Source organism: Eufriesea mexicana, unplaced genomic scaffold (assembly GCF_001483705.2).
Source record: "Eufriesea mexicana isolate 0111107269 unplaced genomic scaffold, ASM148370v2 scaffold15236, whole genome shotgun sequence".
Taxonomy (NCBI): domain Eukaryota; kingdom Metazoa; phylum Arthropoda; class Insecta; order Hymenoptera; family Apidae; genus Eufriesea; species Eufriesea mexicana.
In genome coordinates, this window is record NW_016922735.1 from 97399 (window position 1) to 119299 (window position 21901).

Consider the following 21901-nt stretch of genomic DNA (forward strand, 5'->3'; position numbering starts at 1 on the left):
CACACACGCACATATATATATATATATACACACATATACATATATATATATGTGCGTGTGTGCGTGTGCGTGTGTGTGTGTGCGCGCGCGCGCGCGTGTGTGTGTGTGTGTGTGTCGTACACGTTTTGTTTCTTTATTCTGAACAACGTGAAATCGTAAGGAACTATTTAACGATAAACGCGCGCGTACAAATACGAATTTGATCCTTTGTTTTTCAACCGCATAAAAAACTTGAAACTCGATTACCGTATTCGATACGAGAAATTCCATTTGCACTTCATAATTACTTTATTTTCGATCGTAGACATTACATTTTTAGATACTGTAATTTATCAAAGCAGATCATATACGCACGCATATACGCAGGCATACACATACGTCGTTAAACGAGACATAAGTGGTTAAGCGCCTGATTGACGGTCTCGATGACGAATTTCTTCGCGAATTCACGACTCTATTCTGCAGAATTACATGGAAGATACGATTTTTAGGTGAAAAGAGCGCAGGTGTTCAATTTCAATTACATTTCCATCGCGATCAACATCACTGCGACGTCTTTCCTTTGCCGATTACCGGATGACACTGCGAAGAAAGGAGAAGATCCTCGAACACAAGGTTGACTACTGATGAGGAACGGAAATACAGCATCCAAAGGTCTCTCTCTCTCTCTCTTCCCCCTCCACACAATCTCTCTCTCTGAATTATTTGTTTGCCAACTCACGTTTAACACGTATTGGTCAACCTTGAACTTGAAACACGTTTAAATCATTTTATTTCTATCATTGATAAAGAAACGAGATCAAAAAACATTATTATCATCTTTCATTCATTTCGGTTGTTTACAATAAACAACCGATGAATTTCAGAAAACCGTAAAATCGTTGATTTTACCATTCCAGTAATTGTATTGTTACCAACAAAAAGTCATAACATTATCATTATCATCAACGATCAACGAAATACACGATATCAATCATTTCTCCAAATTTGCTGATATATGTTTAATAATTAACGAGATGTGCAATAACTCTTCGGTTTACAGTAATTTGATAACTTTGAACCGTGCTACTTACATTCATTAGGATCACCACACCGAACCACCAAATTATATACGATGTATATGATTGTGAGAGGAAACGAAAAGAACTCGGATACATTTAATCATCTTGTTCAAATCTAAAAACTAATAATAAAATAATTTTACATTTTCGAACAGAGTTCGAGTTCAAAGAGGTTCCCCGTCCTACTTTCTAAAATACATACAATACATATCCATCGTACAAAATAGTGCGCAAGGTTTATTACATTTCGTACATTTCGTATTTAAAATAGTAAATATAAAAATTATACGGTACAACCATCCATAAATTAGTTAAGAGAAAATCAACAGACTTTAAAAGATTCTTCTTTCCTTTTCTTCTTTTTTTCTACTACAAATTGTCGTGTCTTTTCTTATTTTTAATTGCATTATTTAGACTTTCAATATTTAGACACGCGCGTACGATATGAATTATCCAGCGATCAAAAACTCCGCTAATATTTCTTATCGTAACATAACATAATCATATCAATGTTTAACATCTTCCTTTTTTTCATGAATAATTAATTTATATACGAGCTTATTAAAACTATATACTTTGTCTTCTACGACAACATGATCATAATACCATGGTACGTATTCTTTTTTATGCCAAGATATCAAGAAATTATTTTTCTTTTTTCGAGTTTTCGTAATTAACCGACGTGTTTACATTTTGTATTTTTTCCACGATATTGATCAAATTAGCCACTACGCCAGTTAGCCATACGTACATTCTCGTCTAATTACATTTCATTCTGCCAGATGTATAATCATATTTGTATTCCCGGGCGTTTTCAAAATTTCAAGAAAAGTTTTCTATTCTTTTTCCTAAACCTCTTTTTTTGTCAGTCATAAATTTATTTATTATGTCAGTGAAACATAAAAAAATGCATTGCTTGATATATTCTTTTGTATCTTCCTTACCATTTAACAAAGTTTTCATAACATCTTTACTTTCTGGGCTTGTCACTTTCAGTTATACATACTACGTGAAACAATAAAACCTTCGACTTTTTTCGAGCTCGATATTTCAGTTTATATGATATTATGAATAAAGTGCTTCTATATCTCATCTTTCGTGATAAATATTCTTTGTAGCTAAACTGTTATAATTATTGCGTTTGATTAGATATATACCATATACAATATAATCGCATAGAAATTGTAACTGCGCTAATAATTGTGATCGATCACAGATGTCGCCACATCAGCTTGTTTTTATTTATCGCGTTGAATATCTATTTATACAATTGAAATGCGATTCATAATTCAACATGTTCTTTCCTATCTTTTTCAATATCAACTTTATTTTATACTTACGTAGGTGTGTAATTTAGCATTCGTACAAGAGTATACAGTGCTTTACGATCTAATATACTAATTATTACTGTTGTTATTATTATTATTATTATTATTATTATTATTGTCATCAACAGTTACAGATTCCAAGCGGAAAAGTTTTGAAGTGATTGCTAAAGAAGATTGCGTTAGGAAACCTATGACACAAGTTATTTTGTTCTTGAGTTCATTGTATGAAAAATAAACAAAAGTCCAATTTGTTTGTATTAGTATGCGTTGCTTTTTCACTTAAACAATGAAAATTTTAGAGGGGAAAGTGGTTGCTCTAGGTTCACATGGTAAACTTTTCATAGGAATATATGTAATTCATTTGTAATGTATTAATAATACTTTTATATTATTAATTTATCCTACAGTGATTGTAGGTTATATGTTATATATCCACACATGTATATTTCATTGGTTTTCCAATTTCATCTATTATTTGAAATAATATTCTCAGATTAATTCTTATTAATAATTTTGCAGGTGTCGGGAAAACAAGTATGATTATGTGTTATATCGAAAAGGCTTTAAAGGAACATTTTAATCCAACGATTGGAGCTTTATTTTTTACTTGTAAACTAAATGTGGAAAATGCAAAAGTAACGCTGCGGGTAAAATAATACCTATAAAACAATATTATACTTGTATTTTAAACTTTTCTGCAAATTGTCTATTCACATATATAACATATGTCAAATCTATTTCTCTCTATTTTCTAAACTCTTACCAATGTATTTTATGAATGCATTTTTGAAACAAAACAGAATATAATGTATGAAACAAAGTAGGCTTACTTATTCAGTTATTACAATTAAATACTGTACATCTTTAATTGTTTCATGACACGTAGGTTTGGGATACGGCAGGACAAGAAAGGTTCAGATCAATGGCACCGATATACTACAGAAATGCTAATGCAGCTATGCTGGTCTTTGATTTAACTCAGTATAATACATTTGCAGCGATGAAACGATGGGTGACAGAACTTAGGAGAAATGTAGAGAAAACTATGATATTGGTGGTTATCGGAAATAAATCAGATTTAATAAAAGAACGACAAGTCGATGCAGAAGAGGGTAGAGTGTACGCAAGTAAAATTGGTGCAACCTATTATGAAACGTCGATTTTTCAACGTGAGGGTATTGAAAATGTATTTTTGGCTATTGGTAGAGGTCTTCTTGGATTACCTATGACAGAACGCGATTCAACGCCGATTAGGGTATACGAATCAACGAATTTAAATTCGAGCGGTACAGAGAAATTACGCACACCTATCCTTGAGGAAAGTGCCCAAAATTTTAGTATTGCACATGGAATACAAGAAAAACCATATGCATGTTGCTAACCTTCTTTGCCTTATTTCTCGGCTTTTAACATATTTCATTTCTAAGATATCTAACATGTAATTTTTTATTTATTCTTTAATAACAATTTAACATAAAATTTTGACTTTCCTTTTTTCTATAGATATGCCTAAATATAGATAATTTGGGTTTATAATTGGTATTTCATTATTTCCAATACAAAGAATTACCTATATGTTATTTGTAAATTCTTATTATAAATATATCTTAATAATTTTTTAATAAAAGTAAAACACCTATAATGTATTATAGTAATACTAACGAATACTAATGAATATGTCAAATGTTATTATTCGATTAAAACATAGAATCCGCTTTTTAATTTATGAATTGATGTAACGGTTTGTGTATATAAAATTGATCGATTCAATTCAGTATTACATAGTATGTATTATATTAATGTACATAATAAAACAAATAGAGGAGTTTTGCATTCATAAGCATAGAAGCATAAGTATGGTCGTGAGGTGAGTCATTCTTTGAGCCAAGTTTCGCGAAGCGTAACGCATCCCAGCTTTGTTTATGTTTAACTTGTCTCACTTCCGTTACATAAGCATTTCTTTAGCATATCTTTAGTCGTGCCTCCAACAATTCACAGTAACGATGATTCACTACGCAGTCATTTGAACGATTCCGTTAAATTACCTAATCATTTAATATAATGCTGATTATCCTCTTAGTAAAGACAAAAATTTGATATTAGAATATAAATATACATACGTTTAATCATCACTTTCACAAATCACCATCATTAGCCCATTGATTTATACACATTAATGTTATATTCTATCTAATTTTCTGTCGAATTGTGCATATGACGGAAAATAAAATTAATCAATCGTACAAAATGGTATTGCCTTAATTTTATGTCGAGCGTGTACTGTACATAATCACAATATTGTGTTGTGCGAGTAACCTAATTAGCCGTATTCATCCTGCGCGACCAAGTCACGTGAATAAGTGCGAGAAGAAAGGATTTGTGGTACGCGGTATTTGAACATCGTGATGTGTCCACATAACCGAATAAGAAAACAATGTACCGTAAATGCGCATTAAAAGAGTTCCTTGGTGCCCATGACTAGATCTACAATAGAAGAAGGAGAAGCAATGGGCAGAGAAACGTTTCTAACGTAATAGCAGCTTTGGAGAATTCTCTTTACGTTTTGTATAAGAGAGCACTACCGTTACTTGGTATTCTCAGTCAAGTTTAGATCGTCGAATATTACAGAAATCTCACTAGAAAAAGAATATTTATTTAGTTTAATAAATAAATCGTCATTAATTATCGATGTTATTAAAATGTTTGGACTGCGTCATGTGTTTTTATCGCTTGTATTTCAAACATGGGTACTTCAACAATGTTCAATTATTCTGTGCCTTATGATTGATAATCATTTAATACTTCCTACGAATGGTAATTTCTACAAAAATAAAAAAAAAAAAAAATAAAAGGAAAAGAAAAAAAAGAAGAAAAAAGGAAGAAGAAGAAGAAGAAAAAAGAAACGAAGTAGAAATAAACGTGTTTTAATTGTACGACAATAATGATAAAAATAAATTTCTGCCTTAGATTGTTACACAAGGATATCAGTTGGTTCCAAATTACGTGATGTGAACATTATGTTACGAACAAATGTCGCAAGTTTAATGGAATGTGAAGAAAATTGTTCAAAAAACAAACATGGTTGCAAAGCATTTTCGTTTGGGTACGAGAATATCATCGATATTGAATATAAAAAAGTGAAGCTTTGATTCCTGAAATAGTTTGTTATCAATTGATTGTCTTTTTTAGTATTGGTGTAAAGGGTAATAGCACATGTTTGATTAGCTCACAGATACCGACATTACAAAATTTAGAAGAACATCCAGAGTACGATGTTTATGCGATAAAACGGCAAGATTTGCTACGATGTGATTCTGACCGTTCCTACAGAGGTCTTATCCGTGAAAGTGAAAATTGTTCAACAAAAACAAATAAATCAATTAGAAAAGGATCAACGACGTATATCAACAAATATCCCTTCTCAAAATTTGGAATAGAATCAATGCCGTTATTGGTATCACAAAATGCACTGGCATTTTCAAGGTAATACCATTTTTGAAAGTTACAAGCGTAACGTAAATTATTTATACTCTATACTTATAAATGGTACATTCTGGTACAATAATTTCCTATATTATTAAACTTAAAAATTCTTTGCTTTTACTTATGCAATCGATCATTTAATTATTGTCATTGCGTTTGAATAACTTGAATAGACTGGTACAAAGAAGTGTTCTCTATAATTTCACTTGCTTCTCTTTATTCCTTTATTCTTTTCCCCTTTTCCTCTTTTCCCTCTTTTTTCTTTTTTCTTTTTCCTCCCCCCAGCTCTTTACTATTATTATTATTAAAGAATCTACACGTATTTTTATTTCCGAGAATTGCGATTTAAACCAAAAATATATAGAAGAACGTATGTTTGGAATTTTAAGAAACAAACATGATGTGACAAATTATGGACGCCGTGGTATTTATGATTTATTTATCAACCATGATAGACATTTCCATTCCCATGACACGAACCATAGATTCTTGGATATAATTGGAAGCAAAAATGAAAGAATATTAAACAACCCTTTTGGTAAGTTGTAATATTTTATGCACATCGATCTTTATTGCACCGTAAAGTAATTTGCAAACGAGATAATGATAACGTATTTAAACTATTTAAAAATTAAATAAACTTAAATAAACACTCGAAATATGTGTATACTCTGTTCTATTTCATTAGAATAAACAAAACATCTCATACATCTTCTTGGTAATTTGTTACGTACAATAGAAAATATTTCAACCTATTGCCGAATACAATTAAAAATCAAAGGTATCTACTTACAGCGTTATTAGCATGTAAATAATGGTGTTGCTTCAAGTGCTTCAAATAATTATTACAATAGCATTATTGATTGATTAACCTTTGCTACTAAATACTTTTGAGCGTAAGAATCAAGTTATCAAATTGAATTGTTAAAATTTATTATCCGAGGAATTTATTACTGGTGAAATTATTTGTTATTGGTCATATGTATGTTTCTTCGAATTATACTGTAATTACAATGACCGAGCTAGCTGAAATAATTGCATCTTGTATCCTTGATAAATCTCGAAGGACTCGAATAATAGAGCTTATTCAACTATTAAAATGACATCATTTTAATATATGAATAATTAGATGAAGACAAAAAGAAACTAATTTGTTGCATTTTGTGGACAAAACGGGTACGAAAAATAATGAATATTGAAATATCCAATAGCTGGACTGCAATATACTAGACGAGAAATAAATATACAATAATTGTATCGCAATATTAGAAGATTATACAATATATATATGAGTGAAAATTAACAAAAGGTATTTGTAAGAGTCAATGCGTTTGTATATCAAGAAACTAATCCTTTAGAAACAAACTTTAGCAATCTGACGTCCCTTCTCCACCGTGCGAATATTTGCCCCCACTGTTGTAACAGAAGCGTTCACTTTTCTATAAAACCATGCAGAACTGCAATTTCACTATTACCATTTACACGTATTGCTGTTTTCATCTTACATATATATGATCGATTTCTATTTAAGGGTGTAGTGTTCCTTTGTCAGTATTTGCTCGTCTATTAACATATATCTTGAGGGACCTGTGTGACAGATCAAACTAGTTCAAAGTAATAATTTAAAAAGATTTATATGAAAAGATAGTTTCATTAATAGTAAATATGATAGCTAAAGACATTATTCTGGTGTTTATTATGAAGATCGTTGTGGAAAAGAAAGGCAATAGTTTTGCTTCTTTTAAATAACAGAAGATAGATTTTCTTCAATCCATCGTGTCTATTTCCACCACAACAATAACAACAACGACGACGAAGACGACGACGACGACGACTACGACCACGACCACAGTAACAGCAACAATAACGATAAAAAAAAGTAATAGTAATAACAATAACGATAATAGTTGGAGCTACAACAACAACACTACTAATAGTAATAAAGAAAAAAAGAAAGAGAGAGAAAGAGTAACAAAAATGTTTATTAAATTGTGGTTTTGGAGCCTCCTTTTTGCTCTACTTTTTCTTCGCATAATCCGTAGTTCAACAATCTTGGAGACAAGTAACGATGATGATTTCACACGTAAGTTTACATTGAAACTACGAAATATTAAAATTTTACAAATTCATTAGAAAATCTTACATAAATGTTCTCATATCTTACGAGAAAATTAATCTACCAATCTATAAGTATGCATTTTAATATATCTGCACATCTACATCTTGAAAAAATTTATTTAAAATATGTAGTTATAATCTGTCATCGAAAATTGCAACCTGGTAAGAAAATGATGGGATTGTTCATTGAACGCATCGTAAATTGTGAAAACCTGCAGGATTGTTGTCGGGCATGTGATCACGAAAGGACTTTCGTCTGTAAAGGTTTTAATCATAGGTATGCAAAGATATATACAATACATACATACATTTATGTAATATACGAGTAATATTTATATTAAACGTTAATTCTAATCTAACTTTTTTGCATATACATTTTCAATATTATCAAAGAAATTTAACGAGTATTTAATACGTATCAAATAATAATTTCAATGCACTCAGCTATATATTGTAATGCTATTTACATTGTAATTCAAAGACACAGAACTGATGACTCGAAATGTACGTGTGAACTGACGTCAACACCATACTTACGTATGGATAACACCGAAAATTTCTTAGTCGATAGTCGTTACGATTACTATGGAAAGATTGAAAATTGTCCCTCGTCGATATGGCATAATGACGGTATATTACATTGGAAAGACCGTATTAAAAGCTATAGACAAAGTGGTCAAAATACATGGTTTGACCTCGAAAGTACGAATAAAGATTTTCTACGCGAATCATCAACAGATCATTCGATCTATAAAGAGAGTCATTCACCAAATCGTAAATCAGATTATGATTCTTCCAGTATCTCTGTACAAACTGATAAACAATTTCATTATGAAGAAATTAATGGTAAATAATTCTGTGTGAATTATGATACGATACAATTACAACAATACAATTACATATTCCAATATTCTAACGATATATTTGTACCTTTGTGTATATCATATCACCTTGTACAAATCTGCCTTCAATCATTCTTTCAATCGATGCATAAATACATATTACATTCGGAATATTATTAAAGAAAGTTTATATTTATTATATTTATGGTAAATGTAATAGAGGAGTAAGATATGCCTTATATTGCGTAGGTTTTACTTCGCATTACGATAATTCAAATTGGAATCGGAACTGGAAAAGTCCAGTGTCTCGTTATTCCGATGGTATTCGTCACAGTACATTTCCTATCTCTCATATTAATCATGACAAAGGAAATTTGGATGTAAAATCTGCAATTTTCTCCGATTCACGGCTAGATGATCATTCGGTGATTCAAGGATTTATCATTCCTAACGAAAATAAACAGTATTATGGAAAATTTTATAATTATGGTAATCCATTCAGTTACAATGATAATTACGTGACCACTTCAAAGGACACGTATTTCGAAAAACATGAAACATTAAAAATGACACGAAAATGTTCGGTGAAAGTCGTCTCGGGTTCAAAATTAAGCAGAAGTGTCTTACGAAAGACTTGCGTGGCACATGATTTGGAACAATGCGAAGAGTTTTGTACTAACGAAACAAGTTTCTCCTGTGAAAGTTTTGCTTATCGGTAAGTGAAAGTAAAGAAGAATTTTCCAAATGATAGCACAAACAATGATAAAACTGCTGAAAGCTTACTCCCTTTTCTCCATCATGCATTTACATTTATGTTTTCTCCTCAAATACATTATACCATTGCATGTTTTAAATTTTACAAACGCACGATTCTTCGATTTTAACCGTATATGTTTAACTGCTTTTATCACATCGAATGAACCAAGATTCGATCATTTTATCCTAGTTGAGGAGCGCAGCAGTGTCCTCGTTCTCACAACCGAACCAACACAGAGATTACCTTTTTTTTTTTTTTTTCTTTTTTTTCATGAAATTATACCTATTGCTAATTTTATATGAATTATTTAACTTTGCTTATGTTTTCGTTATGTCCTGCTTTCTATTCTTCTCTTACGTTACTTAGATACAACGTATTAACTACAAATCCTACCGATAATTGTTTATTGAGCGATCAATCCTATCAAGATATAAATTTCTACACGGATCTTGAACCAAATCGCGATTATGATAGCTATGTACTAATATCAGATACCAAGATCTGTTATTATAAAAAATCAGCAAGTCGATATCCGTTAGAAGAATGTTTTTCAAGAGTCAGGAGTGGATTTACCATGCCGATGGATATTACAAGAAAATCGATATTCGTTAATGATTTTGGAGAATGCCAGTTTGCGTGTACTTCATTGCAAAAGTTTGTTTGTAGGAGTTTCGTTTTCAAATATGCAATGGATAATCGCAGAATGCACGGTCACGAACGCGTATCGTCAAATTGTTTTTTAAGCGATTTACCGCCAGAAGAAATAAATCCTATCAAAATGCCAGATATGGATGGCGCTGAATTGTATGAAAGGAATACTTTCTCTTTCGGTTGTGAAACATATCCTTCGCCATTTTTAATTTCGCATATGATTACTCCACATAAAGATAAAGAATCTCTTCTAAAACAAATGGATGAAATTTGTTATTCCGAATATCATAGACCGTGTAAATTAATGTCTCATGCGGTAGTGTCTTCGATGAGAACTATTACAAAATCGGACTGCCGACGAAAGTGTTCGATGATGAGAAACACCGGCATAATACCTTGCATGTCGTTTAATTACATGTGAGTACTCTTTTATTTCGTTTCACTCACGTATTTCCTATACAACGCTAATAGCATTGAATTGTGTAATAATTATTAACTCTATTCATTTGTAGCATTATTAATGACAATACGCGGAATAACTGTTTTTTAAGCGACATATCGATACGAGATCTCAGGCCGAATCTGGACTATGTTCGTGATAACGACCACGCGTTATACACATGGAAAGAATTTGATCCGTACTGTAACTTAAACGGGAATACCCGTGAGACAATAAATACACCGATGTTTGAAGAACATAGCCAGTTAGATCCTTCCATGTTCAATTATCCGAGTACTCCAAGGAATTTGGAAACTGGTATCCACGGCTCGGCTTTAGAAAGATGGAGAGGCAAATTTAGATACGAGGATCATGGCTATGATTTCAAACATAAGTCATCCAATTGGGACGGCAAATCTCCTCTTGACCCCGATAGTTTCAAATATGGACTTAATCCATTTTACCGTAAGTAAAAAATAAAGTTAAAAATAAAAATGATCGAAACAAAAAAAAAAAGAAAAAAAAAAGAGAGAAAAGAAAAGAAAGAAACAAAAATTGATAAAAAGAAAGAAAAGAAAAATAAACGAACATACTTTTAACAAAACCAATTGAAATTTATTCGTCTTGTTTGGTATTAAAATGATTAGCAAGTCAAATACCTCCATTTCGACGTTATACAGTGAACGGTTATCCTTGCAAAAACGGCACCGTATGCCAGCAAAATGAGATCACTGGATTTTGGTCTTGCGAAATTGAAAATGAACATCGTAATTGGGATTACTGTTGCGACCCTAGCCATCAATGTGGATTTTCGCGAGGACATCATTATCCTTGGTACGATTAATGCGAATTAAATTAACTTCATTTTAATTCGCCACAACAAATTTTATTTCATCTCTATAACCATCTCTACTCCGCATAGGTAAATATTACTAATGTCGTAGGTGTTACGTGGGTTCAAATGAAGATCAATGGAGACCTTGTAGCGAAACATATCATCCGTACTATTTTCCTGTGGATCATTCAATTTATCGTCAATCACCAATACATACTGCTCGTCACTGGCCAGTAATTTATTTTCATAAAACTTCGCCTCCAAACTGCTCTGCTTCTACCAATGATCCTAATATTAATTATTCATGAAAATTGTAGCCAACGAATTTTTTAATAGAACAAGAAATTCTTTTTTCTTCATTCCTTTTCAATACAAAATGTTCAATACCAAACATTTTCTTATAGAATCTTATCATTATTAATCTGTCCCTAAAATAGCAATAACAACAACAACAACAACAACAACAACAACAACAACAACAATAACAATAATAAGGATAATTACCTTCTTTAGATAATTTGTTTAGGTACGAAATTATAAATAAAAGTATCTTATTCTATGTAATCTGTACTTCGTATACTTTTGCGTGAATAAATTCCTGTCCATACTAGCGTTACATATATTTTCATCATAGTTATCGTGTAACTAATGAATAAATAGTTGCGGAATATTTCCTGAGTTTGAGTTTGTTAAGGTGACAGTAATAATAAACTTGTGTAGAAGAAAAGAAGGAAAAAAACAAAAAAATAAATGCTAAATATATGCTAAATGCTAAATACTCATCGAATCAAACAGAAAATTGGGCGTTTATTATTAAAGCGCTTCGTTATTTGAGCCGAAGGATTTCCTATTATCATACTAAACAGCTCAAATGATATTGCAATAACAAATCTACTACGCAGTATTAATTCGTTATATTTCGACTGATATTAAAATTACAACAATTGAAGATTAATCATATTGTTAAATAGTAAATTTATCCCGATAGACCGTAAATGTCAAGTTTTGACTTCGATAAAATCACGAGCCGCATACTTGCATGCTTGTACTTAGCTATAGCTATTGCTACACTATAGAATAGCACATTCGTTACAGAGGTCGCCCATGTTGCTTGTAACATATTTCCATTGTTGTTGTTCTGTTCGTTATCCTGTTATCATTGTGTAATTGCTACCGTTCGTAATCGTTATTATGTTATCAATCTTATCATTGTAACTAATATTAAGCGTAATTGTGCAGTGCTGTGAATTATTATTAGTTTCGTTATGGCGGCGTCACCGGCGTCGCCATCATAGTTCATTTTTGAGTCGATCATTACCATTAGATGAAAGGAGTTACATGAGTACGAAAATCAAAAGGTTTACTAATTACTTTAGTACAAAAGTCATTTTTAATCTGCAAAGTGTAAATATATTGCTAGCGTCGCTTGCGGAACAGAGGCAACGACGTACAGTGAAATTTTAATCAAGTTAAATGTATGTTACATTCTTTAGGAAATTTCATACATTTTTGGAAAATCATTTATATTACAAAAATGCCAAAAAATCGACTAGTTACGCGTTCAGTAACCAACAGTCGACCACCTCATATGACTTTAAATTTGGAATGTGCAGAAGAGCCTCTCAGCGAAGCTCAGCTAATGTTAAAATTGGAACTTAAAGAAAATTATGATAGAGTATGTTTACTTTACTTTCCTTTACTTTACTATACCCTTTTCTTAATGTAATTTTACATTGTAAATTAAAGATTTCATTGACCCATGACATTGCATTTACTTATACATTTTTAGGTTGCTGCTACCTTAGAGGAATTGGTTAAAGATCATGGAGGTAAATTGGTATGTCAAGCAGGCAATGTCAACGGTTATCAATATACATTGTAGGTATCATTTTCTACATAGATGTTATCTTTTTGCAATTGCTGCTCTTTTAGCAAACTCAGTGTTTGTATCTTCTCGTATACCAGGCCTTCAAATCCTACACAAGCAGCGGTTAAAAATAATTCTCAACCCATTGTGAATGTAGTAAGTGTTATGGATGCTGCTGGACCAATATACTTTTCTATGTAATCAAATTATTCTTACTTGTTTAAAAATGGTATTGGTTACAGAATCAAAATAAGAGTCAATCTATTAAGTTGAATGTATTAAATAATGCAAATGGATCTCAGGGCAATATACAGCTGGTTGTGGATTCACGAATGGGAGTTATTCTTGGATCTGTAGCTCAGTCTCAAGGTAAAAAATCGTTTATACTAGTCATTTATTTGGTATGTGCACTTAATTCGTAATAATAAATAAAATGTATCACAGGAACTGCTATAACAAATGTTTCGTCAAGCTCAGCATTGACATCAACTTCAGCATTGACACCAGGATCTACATCTACATCTACAGCGACAGCTATATCTACTGTTGCACACTCGCAAACGGAAAATGTACAAAACTTTGCCACTGTGTATTTTATTCAGCTAAGGATTAAAGTTTTAACTACTATATTAAGAGACTATTTTTCTTCCAGTACAAGTATACTCGATCTGGACGCAGAACGAAAGTGCTTCAAGTTCAACAGTCCGATGTAATAGAGGAAGTATGTTATGCATAGATATTGTTTCATTTAAAATTCTTTGACTTTTTGTTCCATTGATTCCATCTTATTTTAATCGTATAGCCTGCGTTAATTCCACGTGGAAGACAAAAATTGGGATGCTCGACGCATGTTGTTACACCAAGTAAGTTTTCTTCAATCTTTCTCAAATATATGTTCATTTCGGTATATATATACAAAATTTATAAGCTAGCATACGTGTCTATGGCAGTTATATTTAATATTTTAGCTACAACCAGCCCGCAAGGTGTTACTAATCTCAGAATAAAAACCGTGAGTAAACAACAAATTACGCCAACGGTATCGTCAGCATCGGCAACAATAAGTACAACTACGGGAACGGCAACGCCAACGGTAACGGTAACAGCAACAGCAACAAGGCTGGCAATTACAAAACCAACTGAACATACAAGTATCGGTGGTATATCGGTTGGAAATAAAAATGCAGGTTAGAAAATCAACTTACCTGGCATTAAACGCGTTATAAAATCGTTATAGAAAATAACGTTAAAAGCTATCTATCCAGCTGTTGTTTAATATTTGGCGTTTGTAGATCTATGATTTTGATGCAATTAAGATAGTAAATAAATAGGATTTTTCGTCTTTAATATCGATAACCTTTCGATTTAGCTAGTGACCAAATTGATGAATCCAAGAAGAATCTCCCAGATGGAAGGGAAGTGACTTTTAACAAAATAAACGGAGGTAGAACGTTTCCATCATTGGTTGTCGTAGCTAGACCGAATCTTCGTACGAAGGATATCGCGCCACAAGTTGCTCAAAAAGAAAGATCGGAGTTAGGTACCTACTAACGTTGATATGATTACCTCTTGTCATCAGTTTCTTATATAAACGAGTAATTTATGTTTCAGATATGAAAGTCAAAAGTGTACTCATGTTCTCGGCTACAAAGTTTGCCGAATGGTTGATACAGCAAGGATTAGTCAAGTCCGAACAATATTGTACACAACATAGTAATAACTATCAGAGGACTAAATTGAAATTAGGAATGTATAGTGATCAAGGTACATTTCCATATTCCGGTGGATATGTTTGGATTTCGAGTTGTTGTCCAGATCGTTTTGTTTCCGTTTTCTCCGGGTCGATATTTCAAGGTGCTACATATACACCTACTGTTCTCCTAAAATTAATTTATCATTGGGCATGTCAAACAAATGTTCAAAATGTTGTTTCGTGGGTAAAAGTATCGAATGTATACGTAAAAAATTTTTATACCTATTTACGTAGTGTTTGTACGGCTGCAATTTGGGATAAAACTCGTAAAATGGGAGGTAAAAATTCCGTGATACAAGTAGGTGTAATTAGTTTAGGTACAACATCGCAAGACGGAAACTTACGGCAAGTTAAAGTCGAAGTGCTTGGTGTATTGGATTATACCACTCTTGATTTAAGGTTAAGAGCATGTGATCCAGTGCAAGATGGTGATAGATCATATAAACGACGATTTAATAATATTTTACATCCGTTGAAGGATTGGGTGCATACGGATTCGAAAATTATGACCGACTTCACCGTTGATAAAAGCACGCTTGAAGAAATGGGATTTAATCATGTGACCCAATCAGCATTTTCTGATCAAAGTCCTCGAAATTTTATGAGCAATTATCACATTATGGAGTATTTGCGAAAAATTGTCCCGAGAATGTTTCAAAACACACTTAGTTTACTTAGTAGACAAATGATACAACAATTTTTGGACGAATTAGTGTGGAGGGAAATGCACGGTACGACTGCTGCTCGAGCATTTGATAACATTATCGGACATATAGCTGAACAAACTAGAATTGATTTAAACGAAAGCCTCTTAGATCGTTTGGCCAAGATAGCCGCCAATCCTTTTTATAACTGGTCTTATTCTAATACGAATCCGCCACCATTGACGCCGCTTATGACAATAAACAAAGAAGAAATTCATTCGGGTTGCGAGGTTTTGATTCCGACTAGTAGCAATATCAAACAACAAGAGACATTCCCTGTCATTCAAACAACAAAACCTGGCCCGAAAAGAGGACGAAAGAGAAATCCTGCCACAGCAATTAGTCCAGAACCAGATCTGAAAAAAGGTATGTTCGAGTCGAAAGGTATAAGAGAAAAAGATAAAGAAGGTACAAATGATCAGATACAGTTACAAGAATTTTATTATGCTACTATGGAAGGTGACAAGGCCCTCCTTTTAAAGGAGCATAAATATTCCTTATATTTCAAATGCTTTCTGTGTACAACAATGATGCGTTCGAATACAGATGTAATGGAACATACTATTGGTCATGTACCGCCACAAGTACCCGGGCAATCAAATTCTCCCGTCTGTCGGTACTGTTGCACAGCATTTTCGTCTCAGCATCAAATGATAACACACGTTACAGAAGCACACAGCAATTTTGGTCACTCTGACAGTGACATGGTCGTTTGCGCCATTTGTGAACAAAAATTCGGAAACAGTGGCCTTCTTATTAATCATTTTTCATCGGTGCATTGTCCATCAGAGATGCCGTATCGGTGTGAAAGTTGTGGTTACCGTACTTCCAGTCATAAAGATGCTATTGATCATTTTTATCGTATTCACGAGAAGGGTGAAGGATTACAATGTCCTTACTGCTTGAAGGTAATAGATTTCGTAAGAGAAGGTAGTCCCAATGTTACTAGCGTTCATGCGTTCTTGTTACATATGCAAAGGCATGTTATCAGAAGAGAACAAGGACGCGGGAATAAATGTTCTAGATGTTGTCTCTGGTTTAATCAAAAAAGTTCATTAAAAATTCATCAAAGGGAATTACATGACTCTGTATCAGGTACAAAAGTTATTCCATATTCAAGTGGCAATAATGGAATAATGATATCTAAACAGCGATTTCAAAATAGACGATTTGAGATCGATAGTCCGGCAACGGAATTACCATGCGACGAAAGAGTTAAAAAATGGATCACTGGTCCAGTAACAGTAAATGCACCAATGGAACACCTATCTTGTCAAGAATGTGAAGAAGATATAGATGAACAAGATCATTACCCAGGTGAACAAAGATGTCAACTGTGTCGCTATGTAACCTGTTGTTGGCGTGCATTTAAAGAACATCAACAACAAATTCATAACGAACGACCTATGACCAGTTTGGTAGTTCCCTCTCCTCTCATTAATATTCCATTAGATAAAAAAATGCAATGCTCGTGTGGTTATGCGACGACCGACGGAAATCAGTTAGCTACACATTTAATTAAATGTAAGAAAGTATCTGCCTGTCTAGTAGAAGACACAGCACCGTCCGGAATGTTGAACAGCTTGGGTCTAGTCCCAAAAAATAACTCAGATGAGATAGATACCGATATTAAAAGGACTAATTTACATTAAAGTACAATGAAGTGAAGTACAAGTTTTTAAATACGTTAGATATTGTGAATGATAAATTAAATGTTCAGAGAATTAGAATGGCTTAAAATATTGGAAGAGAAAGTAAGTTATATGTGTGTAATTATAATGGGATAATTCACTTGGACCGGAATCTCTTATAAAACATAATACGATGAAGATAAATTTCACAAAATAAATTGATCATATGTATCATGCGCCGAATATATTCTTTACCATTTTTGATTGCCGAAGCACATATTCTGTTACTACGATTAGAGAAACTCCAACAAACGTGAACAATTTTTATTCCCTATGGCACCGATGAAGCATCTTCAGTAACAAATTTTTCACGAATAAAATTAATAAATAGTTCAATCACCAATATTTTATAACACATTAAGCAGTCTATCGTTTAAAACTATTATCGTAGTAACCGTATACGTTTTTATTCGATTATATTTTAACGATGTCATTAATACGTTTATATTGCTGAGTTGTACCTTTATATGAAATAATAATAAATCGTTATTGCATGAAAACATACTTCTAGTTTAAAAAAATGTATCTAAACAATTACGTATGCGTCATGTGTTTGCATGCAATGATATACATATAAAGATTTATCCTTTCTTTAATTCTTCTGATATAAAACAAAGTACAAAATTCATTTATTTTCTAAAGTTTTATTTAGCAAGTATGATTCTTTTAGTTCCAATAATAAATGTAGCATACATGTATCTTCACGCGATCAACTGTACGAATACAGTACACAATAGTCAATAGAACGCAAAGAGTTTTATTTTCAATTGAAAAAAATTGAGGCAAATTGGAAACTATTTGCGTTAATGTATAATAATTCATTATCCTGTACTTATCTATATTCCTAGTAAGCTATTAACACTTTTCTCGTAATATTTTACTTTTTTTTCTTTTCTTTTCTTTCTTCTTTTTTTTCCTTTTTTTCTCTTTTTTTTAATTTATTTATTTATGACCTTACAGTCATTTAATGTCATCCATCATTAAGTCAACACTAAAGAACGCATTTATTAGAACGAACTTTACAATGTTAATTGATCGGGATTACCAAAGATTATCATTATAATTACAATCATTATTATTATTATTAACACCATTATCAGTACAACAATTATTTGTGTTTAAATATAAAGAAGAATTGACCCGGTTATGATTACAACGATCGCTGCCAGTGTATAATTTATTGCTTAAATGTATACATAAATACTATAACAAAATATTTTAAGCATTTTAAATATAATATTTTAATTATAAAATATTCGATACTATTCGTGTTCGTAAATTTCATTAAAAACATGACCATATCGAAGTTTTACACATCATTTCATAAGTTAGTGTTTTATTTGAGTAGATTTGTATACATTACGTAAGAAATACAAGTTAAACAAAAATTATTTAGAACAACCGAACACTGGTTGCGCATCGTTATATGTATATAATATATATATGTATGTGTATATAATAATAATACTTATAAACGATTAAAAAAACGTACATAATAATAATACAGAATAAAACGCGGTAAAACCCTTTTTGATACAATTAACATTGTGATTTATTAGTAATAAACCTTTTACACAATTTGACGTCTTATAGGTTTATATATTTTAAACCTTAAAGAACGTCAAATTTTTTTTACGTGGGAAGCTTCGTCAGCTGTTTAATGCTCTTAACATTGTATTCAAGAGAATGAATCGACATTTCTGCCCACAGCCTGTTATGTTGATGATCTACATATACCCGACTATCAGTTTCGCTTTGTTCTTGGCTTCTCCGTATCGCTCCGTACATATCTTTCACCCCCCCCCCCCCCCCCCCAACACTCACTCTCACTCTCTCTACACGCACGCACGCACATATATATACATATATGTACGTCTACATATGAACATATTCCTCTTAAATTTAACGCCAAGGTGTATAATAGTGCTGAAAACGTTATCTTTGATATAATTTACATACTTCACATGTTTCGATATTGTTAATTTTTAATGCAATAATTTGGTTTATAATTGTAGTAAGTAATGAAATCAAAAGATGTAATTTCTATATATTCTTTTATGCAACTCCTATAAACTTATGATATCTTAGTAATAAACACAATAAAAACTAATAAAGGAATCAAAAGAAAAGAACTATTTCATTTACAATTTAGGGTTTATAGATTGTGATTTCTCTTTCACGCTGATGGTTGTTGTATATATACGTTTTTTTCATTCAATGTTCGCTCCTGTAATTAAGAAAAAAAGCCAAAAAAAGCGGTAAATTATTTAGAAATAATAAAGCTTAGAAAAATTACGAAAAATATAAATAAAGAGTAATCAACAAAAAATGATAATTTGTTTATGAAAAGAAAAAAATATATGCATATAAGTGTATATATATATATATATATATATCTTTTTTTTATATATACCTGTGCGTTAAATTTGAAAGAGAAGTCGAGCTTCTGGTTGATTACTCGATGACATAGAGCATGTAGAGATTGCCAGCATCACTGCCTGGTGGAACCAAGGAGTGAGTCGGCGGTAGAACACTGAAGCCCAAAAACATGAAGGTACGAACCAGCATTGCTAAACCATAACAACAAATCGTTTTAGACGAGATATTTTTTCTTCGTAATCATTCTCGTTGGAGTCAAAAAACGGTTGACAACAAGTACCTCGGTCTGCTTTGTCTTTACGCAGGCAAACAATGATATTTGTACATCGTAGTGTTTCTTCGGCATATTCTAGGAGAGAAACGAAGCCTTCTTTCGAACCTTCGGGTAAAAGACAGCTTGGCACACGAATGTAAAGACAACGTCGCCATACTACTGTTTCCCATTCGACGGATGTGCTTTCCGTCAAATGTAGGGTAAAAGTTAAGCGTAATGATTCGCTATTTCGCACAGCTTTCAATAATTCATCCTCCTAAAAATACATTTGTAATCATATAAACTGTATAAGCAAAGTTTACCATTAATTAAATTATAATTAACAAGTATTAATATCATAAGAAAATAATTTGTATCCTAAAGTGTTTGGCATGTTTATTTCGATGTTATAAAACGATGAAAAATATTTCTCAAATATAATAATTACAAATTCTTACTTGTACAATATGGGAGCTCACAGAGAGCTGACTCTGCTTGATCCCCACGCCGTGGCTCTCTGTGTTGACTGTAGATACAGACAATGCGGCATGGGGCACATCAGGACCACCACAGAGGCCCCACACCCAACGTTATACAATAATGTTGTTGAAGTCTAGATCCTTCTTCTAAACTTTCATCCATACATTTGCTTGACATGTCACTGCAATTTCATGTATTTTGAATGATTAATATTTTATATTAATTAAAATATGATTTACTAAATATTAAATTAAGTTTTATCCGTTGCACTATTAAAGATTGCCAGCATCACTGCCTGGTGGAACCAAGGAGTGAGTCGGCGGTAGAACACTGAAGCCCAAAAACATGAAGGTACGAACCAGCATTGCTAAACCATAACAACAAATCGTTTTAGACGAGATATTTTTTCTTCGTAATCATTCTCGTTGGAGTCAAAAAACGGTTGACAACAAGTACCTCGGTCTGCTTTGTCTTTACGCAGGCAAACAATGATATTTGTACATCGTAGTGTTTCTTCGGCATATTCTAGGAGAGAAACGAAGCCTTCTTTCGAACCTTCGGGTAAAAGACAGCTTGGCACACGAATGTAAAGACAACGTCGCCATACTACTGTTTCCCATTCGACGGATGTGCTTTCCGTCAAATGTAGGGTAAAAGTTAAGCGTAATGATTCGCTATTTCGCACAGCTTTCAATAATTCATCCTCCTAAAAATACATTTGTAATCATATAAACTGTATAAGCAAAGTTTACCATTAATTAAATTATAATTAACAAGTATTAATATCATAAGAAAATAATTTGTATCCTAAAGTGTTTGGCATGTTTATTTCGATGTTATAAAACGATGAAAAATATTTCTCAAATATAATAATTACAAATTCTTACTTGTACAATATGGGAGCTCACAGAGAGCTGACTCTGCTTGATCCCCACGCCGTGGCTCTCTGTGTTGACTGTAGATACAGACAATGCGGCATGGGGCACATCAGGACCACCACAGAGGCCCCACACCCAACGTTATACAATAATGTTGTTGAAGTCTAGATCCTTCTTCTAAACTTTCATCCATACATTTGCTTGACATGTCACTGCAATTTCATGTATTTTGAATGATTAATATTTTATATTAATTAAAATATGATTTACTAAATATTAAATTAAGTTTTATCCGTTGCACTATTAATTATGACTTGTCTATACTATAATTTTACTACAATAATTTCTGAATAATTGAATATCCTCTCTGTTTCTTTCTCTT

The 21901-nt window shown here is 32.3% G+C and overlaps 5 protein-coding genes across 5 annotated transcripts; 3 read left to right on the forward strand and 2 right to left on the reverse strand.

The window, feature by feature from the left end:
• Positions 1 to 2338: 2338 nt before the first annotated feature.
• LOC108554020 (RAS oncogene family member RabX1) lies at positions 2339 to 3786 on the forward strand. Its single transcript, XM_017909149.1, has 4 exons — positions 2339 to 2405; positions 2518 to 2718; positions 2909 to 3036; positions 3276 to 3786. Exons 2-4 carry the CDS (start codon positions 2676 to 2678, stop codon positions 3768 to 3770), a joined length of 666 nt encoding a protein of 221 aa, XP_017764638.1. The 5' UTR covers positions 2339 to 2405; positions 2518 to 2675; the 3' UTR covers positions 3771 to 3786.
• A 1302-nt stretch (positions 3787 to 5088) lies between these two features.
• Positions 5089 to 11822, forward strand: LOC108554013 (uncharacterized). The gene is made up of 11 exons (XM_017909141.1): positions 5089 to 5203; positions 5357 to 5492; positions 5579 to 5872; positions 6262 to 6410; positions 8123 to 8267; positions 8472 to 8836; positions 9082 to 9547; positions 9956 to 10657; positions 10753 to 11148; positions 11331 to 11513; positions 11624 to 11822. The coding sequence occupies exons 1-11, from the start codon at positions 5089 to 5091 to the stop codon at positions 11820 to 11822; spliced, it is 3150 nt and encodes a 1049-aa protein (XP_017764630.1).
• Positions 11823 to 13031: 1209 nt separating this feature from the next.
• row (relative of woc) lies at positions 13032 to 17903 on the forward strand. The gene is made up of 10 exons (XM_017909147.1): positions 13032 to 13189; positions 13304 to 13392; positions 13480 to 13537; positions 13624 to 13750; positions 13826 to 13950; positions 14034 to 14102; positions 14184 to 14244; positions 14350 to 14568; positions 14751 to 14921; positions 14993 to 17903. The coding sequence occupies exons 1-10, from the start codon at positions 13049 to 13051 to the stop codon at positions 17488 to 17490; spliced, it is 3558 nt and encodes a 1185-aa protein (XP_017764636.1). The 5' UTR covers positions 13032 to 13048; the 3' UTR covers positions 17491 to 17903.
• A 1123-nt stretch (positions 17904 to 19026) lies between these two features.
• Oda (Ornithine decarboxylase antizyme) lies at positions 19027 to 20751 on the reverse strand (the record flags this gene model as incomplete). The annotated part of the gene is made up of 4 exons (XM_017909156.1): positions 19027 to 19756; positions 19943 to 20099; positions 20189 to 20438; positions 20620 to 20751. Coding segments are annotated over 3 exons (498 nt in total), but the record flags the coding sequence as incomplete, so codon positions are not given.
• Positions 20752 to 20913: 162 nt separating this feature from the next.
• Positions 20914 to 21660, reverse strand: LOC108554014 (ornithine decarboxylase antizyme 1-like; the record flags this gene model as incomplete). Its single annotated transcript, XM_017909142.1, has 3 exons — positions 20914 to 21008; positions 21098 to 21347; positions 21529 to 21660. Coding segments are annotated over 3 exons (477 nt in total), but the record flags the coding sequence as incomplete, so codon positions are not given.
• Between the last annotated feature and the right edge of the window lie 241 nt (positions 21661 to 21901).